Source organism: Oncorhynchus keta, chromosome 10 (assembly GCF_023373465.1).
Source record: "Oncorhynchus keta strain PuntledgeMale-10-30-2019 chromosome 10, Oket_V2, whole genome shotgun sequence".
In the NCBI taxonomy this organism is placed as follows: domain Eukaryota; kingdom Metazoa; phylum Chordata; class Actinopteri; order Salmoniformes; family Salmonidae; genus Oncorhynchus; species Oncorhynchus keta.
The window spans coordinates 39,739,269-39,751,428 of record NC_068430.1 but is presented as its reverse complement, the minus strand read 5'-3'; the positions used below and the strand labels follow the sequence as shown (position 1 = coordinate 39,751,428).

Sequence of the window (12,160 nt, the reverse complement as noted above, 5' to 3'; positions counted from 1 at the left end):
TTGTGCATTCCTAGTTAACATCCTTTACCATACCTGATTCTTGTATTCTTAGCCACATAGTTAGCCAAATGATAGCTAATTCTGAAAGCAATAACATAAGTAAGTAGCCTTGCGCAAGCCTTGGCCTGCAAAGCCAGAACAGCTTATAGGGTAGGAGCCAAATGCAGCTTGATGTACAAGTACACGCCCTGGACAGGACACAAATCTATCGCAGAGCAAATGTGGTTTAGTGAAAATGTATTCCAGCTTGTGTGCCCTGAATGTTAGCCGTGTCTCTGATCTAGTGTGTTGTTGTCAGGTATCGTTCAGGTGGAAGGAAGTCCCAGAGCCAGAACCTGCTGACAGTGGAGGAGCTCAGGTCATTTGTCAGGCAGCTGCACAACCTGCCCTGCAGCATCCGCCAGGCCCCCTTACTTAAGGTAGGCGTTAGGAAGGTCTTTCTTGATATATGGTTGACTTAATTACCTTACATGCTGACCACACCAAAAGTAAATGTACACATACATGTTATTCAATCATTGCACCCACAATGCTCGCGCGCGTCAACGAGCGTCTGCGTAGCCAGGCGCTAAAGTAGAACTTGGTTCTATATGTGACTTTTGAAGCGCTGCAAGTCCCACCTCACATCTCCTCATTAGTTTTTAGGGGCATATACCCATGTGGGTGATTGAAAGATGAACTGAGATCCACACTCCAGTCCAGTTGGTGGTGGTAATGCACCTTAAAGTTGGATGCCAACCATCATATAAAGTCCAAAAAAGAAGCCTGAAGGAGGAGAGATTACAAGAAACTATCTGTTTACCCTTTTATCTCTAGATTAATTGTCGGAGTAGAGGACCTTGTGCATTTCAGATAAAATAACAACCCAATGTTTATATCCTAAGACAAATTAGCTACTAACAGCAAGCTATCTAGCTAAATCACCATGAAGGTTTTTAATGCTTTTTGACCTGTCCCCATATTAATGTAGTTGGTTCAGAGTTTTGATATTTCAACCTGAGTGTCCTGATCATGTCTGGTGTGGGTGGACAAAATCAACATGCGAACGATGGCACACGCACGTGCGAGCGGTTTGGTCAGCATGTTAGTTAAATGACATTAAAGTAAATGCTTGGTGATTGGGGCCGGAGGACCTATTACCACCACAGTAACAAGACAAGTACTTTGTTTCTCACTTCACTAACACACCTGACTCAGCTAAGCAGTCTTGATGAGTTGATTGATTACTTGATGTGACACTAGGCTGGGACAAAAGCCTACCGACAAGCCACCGTAGTCTTTTAGGACCAGGAGAACACTGAAAAACAACTTTAATTGATTAGCGCTTTAACCTGCTTGTATTTCCCCCCAGGACCTGCTGACTCGTGTGGATGACTTCCAGCAGAGCAGTGAGCAGCTCCTCTCTGACGAGGCCCCCAGCCCAGTGGCGCTGCAGGGCCTGCTGGACCTGAGCTTGGGCCTGGATGTGGAACTTCCCCAGCTGGCCCTGCTCAGGGAGAGGCTGGAGCAGGCCCGCTGGCTAGACGGGGTTAAGGGGGCCAGTGTCCGGCCACACAGCCTATGTCTGGACACCATGCGGAGGCTGATAGACCAGGGGGTGGGCCTGGCCCCACACGGCTCAGTGGAGAGGGCTATGGCCCGCCTGCAGGAGCTGCTTACCATATCGGAGCACTGGGAGGAGCGGGCACTCCGCCTCATGGAGGCTAGGTGAGAGGCAGACGAGGAGGCGAGTGGCTTAGACAGTACTGTAACTGAATATGCAATGATTTATATATACACTAGATGACTGATAGGGGGCGCTGTGTTTAAGCCACGTCTTGTCACTCATCACCATTTTAGAAATTATTTTGGAAGCTACAGAAATGCCTTTATTAATGTCTACATTATTCTATTACAGACCTTAATGCATACATTTTTACATTATATTATGTGAGCTTAATATATAAATGTTTTCCTTAAAGTATCATTTTTAGAGATTACTATTACTGTCCCCACTACTACAAAAAATACTTAAATGCATGTAATTTTGTCCTTAACATTTAATTGAAATACTGTAGAATTCCATTCAGCCACTCAATAGCCAATACATAGCATCAGCAATCCAGGGTTTATATACACTGAGTGTACCTAACATTAGGGACACTATTAATATTGAGTTGCACACCCTTTTGCCCTCAACATCATGAATTCGTCGGGGCATGGACTCCACAAGTTGTCGAAAGCGTTCCATTGGAATGCTGGTCCAAGTTGACGCCAATGCTTCCTACAATTGTCAAGTTGGCTGGATGTCCTTTGGGTGGGGGACCATTCTTGATACACATGGGAAACTGTTGAGTGTGAAAAACCCAGAAAATTTGAAGTTCATGAGACACACACTGGTCCGCCTGACACCTACTACCATACTCTGTTCAAAGGGACTTAAATCTTTTGTCTTGCCCATTCACCCTCTGAATGGTACACATACACAATCCATGTCCATCTCCTCCCCTTCATCTACACTGAAGTAGATTTAACAAATGACATCAATAAGGGATCATAGCTTTTACCTGGTCAGTCTGTCATAGAAAGAGGTGTTTGTAGTGGTTCTATTCTACATGAAACAATGTACATGGAAAACTCTTGCCCTGAGACAGGGCTGTAGACTCCTAGCTGTAGTAGGAGTCAACCTGAGACAGGGCTGTAAATGTCTTTCCTGACTTGAGTAATAAAACATTTTTCAAGCGCAACTGAACTGAAAAACCAACTTCTCTGGTTGAAGACAGCCAATGTGGCATCGCTATAAGTCAAAGATTTATTCCTGTGTAAATAGAATCATTTTGGTCATAAAGTCGGCATCGTCTAAAATGGAGATGTGCGAGATGTAAGGAATCTAGTATGTAACAGATTTCCTTGGGTTGGGCAGCTCCATAATGGCGCCGGAGGGAATGGTGGCAGTTTTATGGTCTCCTGGCCAATTGTACTATTTTGTGTTTTTTAAAATTATTTTTTATGCTGATTATAGGATGCCCCTTTTCCAACAAGTCAGTTTGTCAAATTTCCTCCCTGCTAGAGCTGCCCCGGTCAACTAAGTGCAGTTACTGTGAAGTGTAAATGTCTAGGAGCAACAATGGCTCAGCTGCGAAGTGGTAGGCCACACAAGCTCACAGAACAGGACCGGTGAGTGCTGTAGTGCGTAAAAATCGACTGCAACACTGACTACCTAGTTCTAAACTGCCTTTAGCAGCAACGTCAGCACGATAACTGTTCGGGAGCTTCATGAAATGGGTTTCCATGGTCGAGCAGCAGCACACAAGCCTAAGATCCCATACGCAATGCCAAGCATTGGCCGGAGTGGCGTAAAGCTCGCCACCATTGGACTCTGGAGCAGTGGAAGCGCTTTCTCTGGAGTAATGAATCACGCATCTAGTAGTACGACAGATGAATCTGGGTTTGGTAGATGCCTACTATTTTTTTGTTTTATTTGGTAGCAGTGTATTTACCACCACAAACTGATGCTGGCACTGAGACCGCACTCAATGAGCTGTCTAGGGCCATAAACAAACAGGAAAATGCTCTCCTAGTGGCCGGTCACTTTAATGCAGGAAAAAAAAAAAACCGTTTTGCCATGTCACGTGCAACTAAGGCGAAAAAAAAACTTTAGATCACCTTTTACTACACACACGCACATACAAAACTCTCCCTTGCCATACATTTTGCGAATCTGACCAACTCTATACTCCTGATTTACAACCAAAACTCAAACAGGAAGTACCAGTGACGCGCTCAATACAGAAGTGGTCCGATGAAGCAGATGCTAAACTACTGGACTCTTTCACTAGCACAGACTGGAATATGTTCTGGGATTCATCCGACGGCATTGTGGAGTTTACCACATCTGTCACTTTATTAATAAGTGCATCGATGACATTGTCCCCACATATGTACATATCCCAACCAGAAGCCATGGATTACAGGCAACATCCACACTGCACTAAAGGCTAGAGCTGTCGCTTTCAAGGAGCGGAACACTAATCGGGACGCTTATAAGAAATCCCTCTACGACCTCAGATGAACCATCAAATGGGTGACGTGTCAACACGGGACCAAGATCGAGTCCTACTACACTGGCTCTGATGCTTGTCGGATGTGGCAGGGCTTGCAAACTATCACAGATTACAAAGGGGAAACCCAGCTGCGAGCTGTCCAGTTGATGCGAACCTACCAGAAAAGCTAAATACCTTTTATGTGCGCTTCGAGGCTAGAAACACTAAACTATGCATGAGAGCACCAGCTGTTCTGGACGACTCTGTGATCATGCTCTTCATAGCCAACATGGGCAGGACCTTTTTAAACATTCATAAGGCCGCAGTGCTAGACAGATTACCAGTACACAAACTCCGAGCATGCACTGACACCTTTAGTTGGTTCTCCCCATTTTGATTTCTAGAAAAACAATCCTTAATCTGTTTTCCCTGTTTTTTTTTTTGTTTTGCTTCACTTATTTGGTTTTCTTCCTGTATTTAATTTTGGTGTGGGTTCTTTTATTTGCGTCTTGGGAAAATTTAGTGGGTACACATGGTGAGTATCTTTTTTAGGTTCCAGTTGTTGTTGCTAGTCATGTTTTTCATTTTGGTTGTTGGTCAATGAACCTTTGTTAGTTCCCCCTTCTGTTTGAGTGACATTTTTGGTTTTCTTGCTGGGGAACGTAACGGTATCATGTGTTTTTTTATGACCATTCTAAACCAAATAATAATGTATGTTTTTGATTGTATATTAAATGGATTTATTAGACTGGTGACTATTGGTACTCGTCGAGGCCCAACTATTCTAATGTTAAATATGCATACAGTCATTTTGATTGTCGTGCGCTTTTTTTAAGGATGAAATGCGAAAAGTTTTATCTTATGATATTTATCTCAAAGTACTGATGGTGTAAAAACACATTTCGAAAAAGTCAGGTACAGGTGGGTTCAAGGTTTTTATTGAAATTACAAATTGAAAACGGTGAGATTGATAGTCTTGGCGGTTCTAGTGTTAAGTGTGGTTGCCATCTTAGCTATGCCACCTTGTCTGCATAGTTGTCACTGCTGTAAATGTTACTGGTCACTGGTGTTAAACAGTTGTGTAAAGTAAATTGTTACTAATCAAAATATTTTTAATATTATCAGGCAGTACAAACACTTTTTAAAAATGTTTTGTTGTAAAAAGGCATTAAGATGTAATTTATGTCGACTTATAATGTTAAAGGATGACTAATACATTTTGGTTTTAAAACCGATTGACCAATTTCATAGAATCACCCAGAAGTGGAATTTTGTTCATATTACCGTTGCATCAACACACGGCACGTTAAATCACTTATGGCACAGTAGGCAATAAGTTACTTGCCGATAATGTTGCATAAAACATTTTGAAAGGTCTATCATTAATTCCCGAACACACAGGCCCTTGATGCTGTCAATTGGCCAATTTAAGTGTATAGCAATTTGGCCATCTTTTTTAACAATGTGATAATACGCTCCAAAGTGATAACTTGAAATAACATGATGTAAATTAATGAAATAATCAAAATAAAAATGTAATGATTTATTAGCCTAGTTATAACCACTATTTAGGCATATGTCAAATCTTTGTCAAAAGCGCAAGAGATACTGTTGCATGTAGGTCTGTATTATTTATGAGTTGATCATATAGAAATATCAAAACATTCTTTCAGCTCCAAAGCAATTGCATGTATGTTGCGCAGGAACCACTGACTTGCTTCCCTTTTCAATAATCAAGACACCTGCTGGTAGCTCTTAACTGGTTAGGACAGCTCTCTTAAATATCTGTGGAGTAGGTGGGACTCCTTATTACTAGAGGCTTCGTGCATAGTTTTTATATTTTACCCATAAGAGTAAAGTGTCTCTTCTCTGTACTTATGACCAATTTTCTACTCTGACAAATGTTGTGGATATGGGACCTGGTTAAACTGTTTCAAGTTGTATAGAAGGTTGAGTGACTAACTGTTTTGGCAGAGTGAATGTACAAACGCTTCCCACGTTCGAACATACACAAGACACCCACTGCAAATTATGCCCCTAAGACCGAAATATTGTTCTCAGTCTTCCTAATGAGACTGTTTGAAACCGAGGCTAAATCAGTCATTTCAGCCCCCCTTCAGTTGTAGAGAAATATAAATGTTTTCATTAGGAAATGGCTACGAGATACACAAAACAAGTTAAATAAAATTGATTGAGACTCGTAAAACTAAATAAGGCACACTGAAATGGTACATAAATAGCACTGACACCTTGCTTGCAAAAGCTGCTTCGAAGTTCAGCCAGCAGAGAGTGAAAAGTGCAAGGTTTGCATTTTGGAGTTGAAAGCTGCTTCCTGGTGTTTTAACTGGATCAGTGGGTTGGGATAGTGCTCTGCTCTGCTCTGCTGGATTACGCCACAGTTTACACAGATGCTAGTAACAGAGCATGGGCCCATAGCCATTAGGGTAAACTGGCCTAAAGTGAGACATCTTGGACAATAAGGTTGTTTATTGACAACTGAACTTCAGTCAACGTTTTGAATAGAGTAACATGGTATACTGAGCACTAATTCCACTGTTTTATAAGCAACATTGCTTCAAAGTTGTCTCGGTTTAGTCAGATTTCAACTCGTCTGAAAAGAGAACTCCTTAGTGCTAATGTGATAAGTGACTACTGTAGAGCCATATGAACTGGGAAATGAGTGACTCATTTGTTCCACCTGGTTTGAGGAATATATGAAAAGGTCTTGACAGAACATGACACTGAAGATAAAAGCAGTACTGTGCATATTTTTTTGTTATTAAACCGAGCTTCTATTATCTCCAGGCCGCGTCACTGTGTGGAAACTCTTGTGGAAGCTCTGAAGGAGGTGGCTAGTATCCCTGCCTATCTTCCCAACTGTCTGCTGCTGAGGGACACGGTGGACCAGGCTAAAGACTGGCTTCAGGAGGCAGAGACCCTACAGGTATGAGCCTTTTAGGTTATGTCCCAAAGTGCAATACATGGGGAATAAGGTGCCATGTCTTTGACAATGTCCCTGGTCAAAATAAATGCACTACATTCTAGTTTATTATCCCATGTAATTGGAAACATTTCTAAATGAATATAGTTTTATTCTATATTGATACCTTTTTAAATAACAATACAACTGCTTCTGGTTAGCCAGACTGAAAAGAAAAAAGTGTGAGAGAAGAGAAGGAAAGAGAGCCAGACTTCTTATAAGAGTATCTATATACTTGTCTTTCTGTGTTTTGTTTGTTTGTGTGTAGCTGGGAGGCCGTATCCCTGTGCTGGATACCCTGACTGACCTGGTGTCCCGGGCCAAGGCCATCCCAGTCTGGCTAGACCCCCTTGCTCGACTTGATTCCCTGGTGTTTGACGTGCAGGCCTGGAAGGAGAGCGCTGCCAAGACCTTTCTAATGAAGAACTCTGCTTACTCCCTGCTGGAGGTAAACCATCTCCAACAATCTAATGCCAATACACATAATCAGACAACTTAGGGGTTGTCAAAAGTAGTACACTATAAAGTAAATGGTGTGCCATCTGGGTGTTCCTCTTAGAATCACTCCTGAGGCCTTTTGGGATTTGGCTTGGTGTCTTTTGTGTGTTTAGGTGCTGTGCCCCCGGTGTGAGGCTGGGACGGGGCCTCAGCAGTCAAAGTATAAAAGGGCAAAGGATGCGGCCCAGTGCAGCGAGAGAAACAGCGCCAGGCTGGACTGCCTGAGTGATGTGGAGAGGGCCCTCTCAGAGAGCAAGGACTCTGCCTCTGCTGTACGTGCTGCTCTCTCTCTCTGTCTACGTAATGTTTTTTTAAACCAAAAGCGCAGACCATTGAACTCATTAAATTCCACTATATTCTAAAGATACCCACTACACCCAGCTATTGCAATCAGTGAACCCCTCTAAATTGATATGAGGACCCATAATATGAAGGTGCATGATTAAATGTATGTATGGTTTGATACAGTATTCCATATACTGTAGCTGTTTGGTTACAAGAATGTTGATGTAGTGAGTATTGCGTCACGCCAACCTGTGCTGGTTCCCCTCTCTGTAGATGGCCACTCTGGCTGAGGTACGTCAGAAAGAGATGGAGAGTCTGCTGGCCCTTAGGGCCTCCAATGAGTCCAAGCTCCTCCTGGCCGGTGACTGCGGGGCATTGAGGGTGTGTGTGTGCCACAAGGCTCCGTCAGGTGCCATGCTGCAGTGCGAGCTCTGCCGTGACGCCTTCCACCGCAGCTGCGTCTTAGGCTCTAACCAGGACCCCTTGCCCAACCAGGCCTGGGTGTGCCCCCAGTGCCAACTCTCGGAGAAACCCCCTCTTGACCGGGTGCTGCCCCTGCTGGCCTCCCTGCAGCGCATCCGGGTGCGGCTGCCTGAGGGTGACGCCCTGCGCTTCCTCATCGAGAGGACGGTCCGCTGGCAGCACCGTGTGCAGCAGGCCTCTGCCGAGGGGGTGGCTATGACAACGTCACATCAGCGCTGGGCCTCGTCTAGTCCAACCTGGGCTCCGTCTCCGACTCAGGAAACAAATAGCATGTCGTTCTACACGGAGCACCAGTGCATTCCTCTGCAGGGTCAGTGTCGGGCTGGGAACAACATCTAATACCCCAACATCTCAGAACAAGTCACATTTCTATCATATTTATCAAATTAAATATATATATATATTCCTGAAAGGGCTGTGTTGAGCCGTATAGTTGGTGTTTGTTTCAGGACTGAGCCCTGAGCTGGAGGAGCTGATGGTAGAGGGCTTCCTGCTGCAGGTGACTCTACCTGAGACCCAGCAGCTGTACAGATCCCTCATTAAACTGGACCCCAGCCATCACCACCACACAGACAGCCCCTTTCCACAGCACAGCGCAGAGCAGGATCAACACCAGCAGAACTCTCAGGGAGGGAGCCCCCCTCACAACCAGGTAACATACTAGTCTACTACTTTAAGGCAGAGTTCAGGTAGCAGGCTAACCACTTGATATAATGGTTATATTGATGTATTTATGAAGTTTCTGAAAATGTGTCCTTCAGTTTGACATTCATTTTTTACATTTTATTTGGGTAATAAATAATACAAGATGTGCATTGGATCCCAGAGGATGGCACTTAAAAGCATGAATTAAAACTTATTTTCAATGTGTTCCTCGATGGTAAAACAAACATCTAATGATTAAAAGATGACAAAGTTACAAAACAAACATTCAAACCGAAACATCACATTCATGACTTTAGAGAGCCTAATAGATGTGGTAAAGGAGTCAATGGAATGCAGACATTCCATTGACCAGATTGGCGCACATTCAACAAAGCTGATCTAACAATGGGGATATTCATCAAATCCGTCATGATTTATGTATTGTTACAGGTCCACAATGTGCTTACTTAAGTTAAATTTGGCTGTTTTTCGCTGCATAACATGTAGAAGTTGTCCCTTTTCAGGTCTAGAAGACGTGACTGCTAAATGCCAACTCCCGCTCGCATCACTTGGTTAGCACAGCTAGCATACAGAAATCGTTGATGGTAGTCACTTTTAACTGTAATGCAGATGATTAGTAACGATGCCATGAATGTGTTGGGGTTGACATCCATACAAGCATTATACTAAGATTTTTATGTCAACATCGTGTGAAATACACATATAAAGAATAGCCAAAATGTAGACTAATTTTGCTGTGGTGCCATAGAGCCCCATAGTGGAGGTGTCATAATACCCATAAAACCTAGCGGTCAAACAGCAAAATGGTTCCAAAAGTTTTGGGGAATTTTTAGAAACACTTCAAATAAGGTCTGTTTCGTGTAGGCTTAGCCTGGCGTGACATTTTGATAACCATGTAAATCTCTCTCGGACACGGTGACTTATCAAAACTATACACGATTATCAAAATATCACACCAGGTTAAGCCTACACAAAACAGACCTTATTTTAAGTGTTTCCAAAATCCCCTATGGGGAAAAATGAATGGTGGAAAAACGTTGGACCATTGGGTATTATGACTCGTACTGTGGTACTCTGAGGAGACACGGGATCATTCCCCCATGGCTCTTTCCCCCACAAGATTCCATGGCAATTCCATTGTTTTTGGTCAAGTTCAATGTTAAATTACTAGAGGGGAAATGTCAAAGTTTCATAACTGGGTGGAAATGGCAGCCATCTTGGTCAGCGAGAAATCCAAAACCAGTGTAATTGGAATGAAGGGCAGTAGAGGCATTTCCTCTGACTTATGCAGGAAAATAAAAGGCATGGGACGGATCAGAAATTGTGTAATGGAATTATAGTAAACAGGTTTTATATAAACATTTCTTTATAAATATATGTAAAAAGAACATAAATGTCTCGGATGTTGTTTTCTTGGAAAGCTGAATGCTATTATATGATACAATATCAGTACTTGTTGCATTTACATCATGTCTAAATCCTATCAACTGATTTCAGCCAGTGTATGGCTGTGGCTTGACAACATTGTTTGAATGGAATGTTGGCATATTGGCGGTTAATTTGAAAACATTTATGGATTATTTCCTCTAAAACTGTCCGTCTATCTAGTTGACACGCATGCAGTGCCGATAAATTACTACAGCACTGGCAAATCATGGTTGACCAACATGGCTGGTCTTTGGACCATCATAAGAATGTTTATGTCTAATTATGTGTATGACCTTCATGTGTGGTTACTGTTACCAGAATGGAGTAGCCTGTCCCAAGAAGGAGGCTGTGAATGGAAAGAGGACCAAGCGGCACATGGGGGAGGAGGGCTCCGAGCGCAAGGACAAATCCAAGAAGCCCCGCAAGAAGAAGCCCAAGTTGAACAAGGAGAGGAGCCAGGAGGCCAAGGGGACCTCTTCACTCACCGCCACCCACTCTGACCTCTCCCTGTCGGACTCGGATGAAGACTTCACCTTGTGCGCTGCGCCGTGGTGCCGAGAGCCAGAGGGGAAACAGGTTAGCATTACACCCCCCTCCACTGCGTAATATTGTGGGTCATTTCAATGTGCTTTCCCTCCCCTTGTGTCAAATTGTTTTAGAGATCAACTAACAGACTTATTGTAGTATATTCAAAATAGTATGTAGTATGATTTGTATAAAGTGAGTATACAGCAACAATATAGAATCTGACCAGTGTCTCTTTCCCCCTCTCGTTTTATCAGGTGAATTGGGTCCAGTGTGACGGAAGCTGCCAGCAGTGGTTCCATCAGGTCTGCGTGGGAGTGTCTGCAGAGCAGGCTGAAAAAGAGGACTACATCTGTATCAGCTGCACACAGCCAGACCATACCAGGGAGTGAGGACCAAAAGGAATGGTTTTGAAGTATCATGAGTTTTTAGTATAAGTCACAGCTCTGGGTGCATAACCACCCAGTGAACCTCCTTTCTTCGCTGTGCTCTGGTCCCACTTCCTCCTCATTGATCTTCCTGATCCCAGCCCAGACTGCTTTTCAGAGTTATTGAGGCTCTTCCATCACCATTTTGTTATAGTGGCTGGCTTTACAGCCAATCAATTTCATCCTTCCAATCAATGACATGATGCAGATTGTACTGCATGAGGTTCCAACTGTCTACTAAGGAGAATAAAGTGGCGGAAACAAGACTTTTTCACTTGACTGACTTCCATGTGTAACAAGACAACAACAGGGATTTTTCAACCAAAATAAATCAATTGGATAACATTTTTGGAACCCAGTTTTTGTACATGCATCTGAAATGTGAACCATTTTCTTCTCATGTAGAGCTAATATTATTTATCTGAGCAAATACTGAACTGCTAATTAATAGGAGTTCAGTTTTCGTCTGAGCTATGTTTGTGCTTAGAAATGGTTCTATACTAGAACCTATAGAATGCCCTCCTAGGCTGTAGGTTGAAAGTGGTGTTTTTGACTTGCAACCTCGCTAACATAAGGAACTGTGCGAATTAACTGCCACTGGTATCGTTTGACTTTTTTCCTTCTTTGGGTAAATATGAATCATATGTTGCAGTTTGCATAAGGAATAAAATCATGTTTTCTCACAAGTGTATGTTGTCCTTTATTTTTGGAAGCTAATCCAAACTCTTAACTAGGCCTACTAGTAAGTAGGCATCTAATACCTGTCTCTCTCATGGACATGAATGGTATTTAATTATAGAAAGCATAATGGGATTATAATGGCTGAGAATTAATAGAATAATCCA

At 42.9% G+C, this 12,160-nt stretch overlaps 1 protein-coding gene across 1 annotated transcript in view; it reads left to right on the top strand.

Moving 5' to 3' along the window:
* The window catches only part of LOC118388698 (lysine-specific demethylase 5B-B-like), a 32,776-nt gene extending 20,773 nt beyond the window's left edge, over positions 1-12,003 (top strand). Inside the window, exons 18-26 of the mRNA XM_035778060.2 lie at positions 299-419; positions 1,352-1,707; positions 6,828-6,966; positions 7,271-7,450; positions 7,614-7,772; positions 8,059-8,578; positions 8,718-8,920; positions 10,681-10,938; positions 11,145-12,003. Coding sequence (XP_035633953.1) covers positions 299-419; positions 1,352-1,707; positions 6,828-6,966; positions 7,271-7,450; positions 7,614-7,772; positions 8,059-8,578; positions 8,718-8,920; positions 10,681-10,938; positions 11,145-11,279 — 2,071 coding nt within the window. The 3' untranslated portion in view covers positions 11,280-12,003. The remainder of the gene's footprint in view (positions 1-298; positions 420-1,351; positions 1,708-6,827; positions 6,967-7,270; positions 7,451-7,613; positions 7,773-8,058; positions 8,579-8,717; positions 8,921-10,680; positions 10,939-11,144) is intronic.
* Positions 12,004-12,160: the final 157 nt, after the last annotated feature.